Genomic DNA, 3,588 nt, shown 5'->3' with positions numbered 1-3,588 from the left:
AAAAAATATCATTACAATCCCCATCTCAAAAGAACAAAGAAAACAGAAAGGGTAGCTCCTGGGGTATGTATCTTGGAGCATATATCATATAAAGTCATTGAGTTGCTGTGCAAAGGAATTTGCTATGGGAGTTAACACCAAGGACAGGTGAGTGCAGTCATTCAATGACAAAGAAATAAGAACTACTAATGACAACTTTTTATTTTTTTTCAGTGATGAACGCTTGGTTAAAAAACTTTGTGATTTATAGACAGAATGGTAGTATGTACATGTACTGTACTCTGCTACTGGTGTCAATGATGACTGAAATGAGGAACAGGGTAGGCCTATATTAATTCAGTTTCTACAAACTTCAGAGAAGTGCACCAGCAATTGTACATTGTGAAAGTATAGTACACATCCTGGGGGAAACCAAACAAACCCAAAACAATTAATACTGCTTTTAAGTTTTAGTACCCAAGCAAGATAAACTGAAATGAACAAAAGCTTGTTTGGCACTTACTGTACAGCAACACAGCAGCAAACCTATCACGCATTCAGATGAATAGTGTGCTACATGCAACACCATATCCTTGTACTGTGCCACCACGCTAACTAAAGAAGTTGTGCAAATGAAGTCTGCAGTCGTGCTGCCCTGGAAGTGTAGTGTTGGTTTTTTTTTTTTTTTTTCTTTCATTCTTTCTTTAACTGAAATACTGGTACATGGAGGAAAATAACAGGATCGCCTAATGGTAAGTATTGCTGATTCATAACCACACATTAATACACACTGCCTCACAGAGCCAGTCACTATTGGCAAACTGCGCACCTCTTTCAAAAAAACTGATAAGTAAGGTTCAATGAGTTAACATAATCACATCATTAGTGAGTATCGGTATACTGTGCAGTGATCTTTTCATATAAATTTAAATTTCAACATTTCTTTGGCTGCTCGCCTGTGTCACCAGTAAGGCCTTTCCTCCTGAGCAACATGCCAGTATGAAAACTGTCCCCACGGATGGGATCCACTCAAGCTCTCGAAGGAGAGCTGCTGCTTGTTCCGAACAAACTCCTTCTTCTTGTCCGTGACTATCTTGTAATTATTCCCACGGTTATTATCCCAGAAGCTCTTGCACTGTGAGGTATAGTTGATGCAGAACTCGAATGTTCTCCCACCAAGGTTCGGCGGTATGTCCAAACTGAAGGAGAAAGTGTCGTACTTGTCGCGCGAGTTGGATGGCTGACTCGGAACCACATATGAAGCTTGCACATCGGTGTGAGACGTCCAGTCGTCGAAAGTTACACGCACAACCACCGCCTTCTCAAAGGCAATGTTTTTCACCTTGATGGTTCCCACCACGGTGATGTTGTCCTTGATCAAAACGTTTTCGAGACACACACACTCCTGCTCTAACCTGTCCCGAAACTCGAGGTAATTTGATGCTGGCTGATCAAACTCTGGCACATATGAGAAAGGATGTGTAGGATTTGCCTCCGCTCCCTCTGTCACATCCTGAATCAGATGGATGTGCAGTTTGGGTGGCATGTTGCTGGGTCCATCCATGTATTTCACGGTCTGTAATGACAGTCCTTTGCTGTCTGCAAAACACACCCTCTTTTTCCTTTTCTCTGGGCAAGGTGTTCCATTGCTAACTCTCTCAATAGTTTCCCTCCTCATGTCCACACCGTGTACAGACTTCATACTGTTCCTTTCATTTCTGCACTGATCTTCCTCTGCGCTGCCCTTTGCAGATTCTGAGTGCCCGTTGGAAATTCCATTGGTGAGAACTGTTTCAGACTTGATGCACGATCGCAAGGGTAACATGGTCTTGTTCCTCTGTAGGTGCTGCAGGAGATCCCCCTTCCTGCCAAACCCCATGTTGAAACCACTGTGGACTGGGGTCCTGCGCGACAGGAATGGTGATGGACCTGCAGGAAAACTGTGGCCAAAGCCCGGGGGACTAGCACTGAGCATTAGTGTGTTTACAGGCATCTCAAACAGCACACTGCCAACACTCTCTCTGGCTGGCATATCCCACAGTGGTTAATCTCTTCTTGATGGTTAGACGACAACATTCAGTGAAGTTCTCCATACACCATTCTGTGATAAATCAAAGACCAAAAACAAGGTAACCAGTGAGAATTTCCCTAAGTTAGTACCATTAAAAAATGAAAGCATAAACTGAAAGATATGTATAAAAGATATCTTTATGCCTATATATCACTATTGATTCAGAGTTTCACAGATACAGCACAGTCAACAACACTGTCCTTTGTACAAAACTACAATTGTAGTTTGTACAACTATCAAGTGTACATGCATGTATGTATTGCGTCACATATGTGCAACAGAAAAGATTTGCAGTTCAATGTGATCTATCATCATATCATCTCAGTGATGAGTTGATTGACTTGACTACTACTGAACACAGTTAGTATTAGTAAAGACTGAGACTGAGTGAAAGGGAATCTTTTCTTTAGTTCAGCTCACGCTGCGTGACAATTTGAGGCGAGTGAGACTCGGAATAGTAGTAGTGGTAGTGCTAGTACCAGTACTGGACAGTAGTCGGACATGAATTTTATTCCTCGATGCCTTATGTACATCCACGGCACAAGGCGCTAACCCCGGCCCACGGCCCGGGCCTACGGTATGAACTCGCAGAGCAGAGACTGGTCTTCTGGCTCGACTAAGGTGAACGTTCTATTCCTAGCATGTAAATGAAGATGAAGACAGAGAGCTTTAAATCAAAAACAGAACAAAGCAAAACACTGGTCACTAACCAGGATAGCAAACGCCAAAAGAGCTCACCTCACGTCGCGTCACATTCATTCCTGGATCAGTTTCTCTGGGTTTGTCAACACTAATTGTTAGAAGACGAACGATGCATCCAGCAATGCAATGTGAGACGAGAAGCAAACAGCGTTTGTGATATTGCAGACGTCTCTTTTCGACGGTGTTAGGGTACAATTCGTTGGACTGCCTTCTACAAAAGCAGAATAAAGTTGAATCTATTTATTATTCGGTGACACACAGAGCCTGGGATAAAGTTCAGTCGGCAGCCGGTAGAACTTTGGTATCACTTCAGACATTCAATGAACTGCGTGACAACGGCCGCCGTACGTACCTCCGGCTATGTACGGCAATCAGTATGCATGCTAGCTAGCCAGCCAGCGACAAGGGTGCAAGCTCATTCGTTAGATCCACAACTCACGACGAGGAAAATGCATACACACATGTTCTGCATGTGTTGTTCATGTAAAAGCCCGTGCGTGCGCGTCACAAGGTCACGACCGACGATTCCAGCGTTGAGCTGGGTGAATTGATCGGCTAGCTGTTGAGTCTCGTCCATTTTAAAACAGACCTAAAAAAAATGAATATCTTTTTCTTAACATGATGACTTCACCTTCTTACATACGAGAAGCTTGAGTGGAAATACATTCAATATTTGAAACTCTTTCATATCCATCACCTCTGGATATCTGAGAAATAAAAAAAAAAAGAAATTTGAACAACAATCACAGTCAACAATCACCCCTACGATATATTGAACGCAACCTCATCAACATATTCCAGGCCAACACGTGAAATACGTGATCTGCCCAATCAGA

General features: G+C 42.9%; 1 protein-coding gene across 1 annotated transcript; it reads right to left on the bottom strand.

Moving 5' to 3' along the window:
• Window positions 1-343: 343 nt before the first annotated feature.
• On the bottom strand, window positions 344-3,144 carry LOC139717829 (protein phosphatase 1 regulatory subunit 3B-like). Its single transcript, XM_071629325.1, has 2 exons — window positions 2,789-3,144; window positions 344-2,080 (listed from the first exon to the last, which is right to left on the bottom strand). The coding sequence occupies exon 2, from the start codon at window positions 2,009-2,011 to the stop codon at window positions 941-943; it is 1,071 nt and encodes a 356-aa protein (XP_071485426.1). The 5' UTR covers window positions 2,012-2,080; window positions 2,789-3,144; the 3' UTR covers window positions 344-940.
• Window positions 3,145-3,588: the final 444 nt, after the last annotated feature.

Source organism: Diadema antillarum, unplaced genomic scaffold, assembly GCF_040938485.1.
Source record: "Diadema antillarum isolate AM-2024a unplaced genomic scaffold, OU_Dant_1.0 scf00000083, whole genome shotgun sequence".
NCBI classification, from domain to species: Eukaryota; Metazoa; Echinodermata; class Echinoidea; order Diadematoida; family Diadematidae; genus Diadema; species Diadema antillarum.
The sequence above is the reverse complement of the archived record's forward strand: the minus strand, read 5'-3'. Positions and strand labels throughout refer to the sequence as shown.

Bases quoted from the DNA above. Each gene is read 5' to 3' on its own strand.
- LOC139717829 (XM_071629325.1), bottom strand. From the start codon at position 2,011: ATGCCAGCCAGAGAGAGTGTTGGCAGTGTGCTGTTTGAGATGCCTGTA.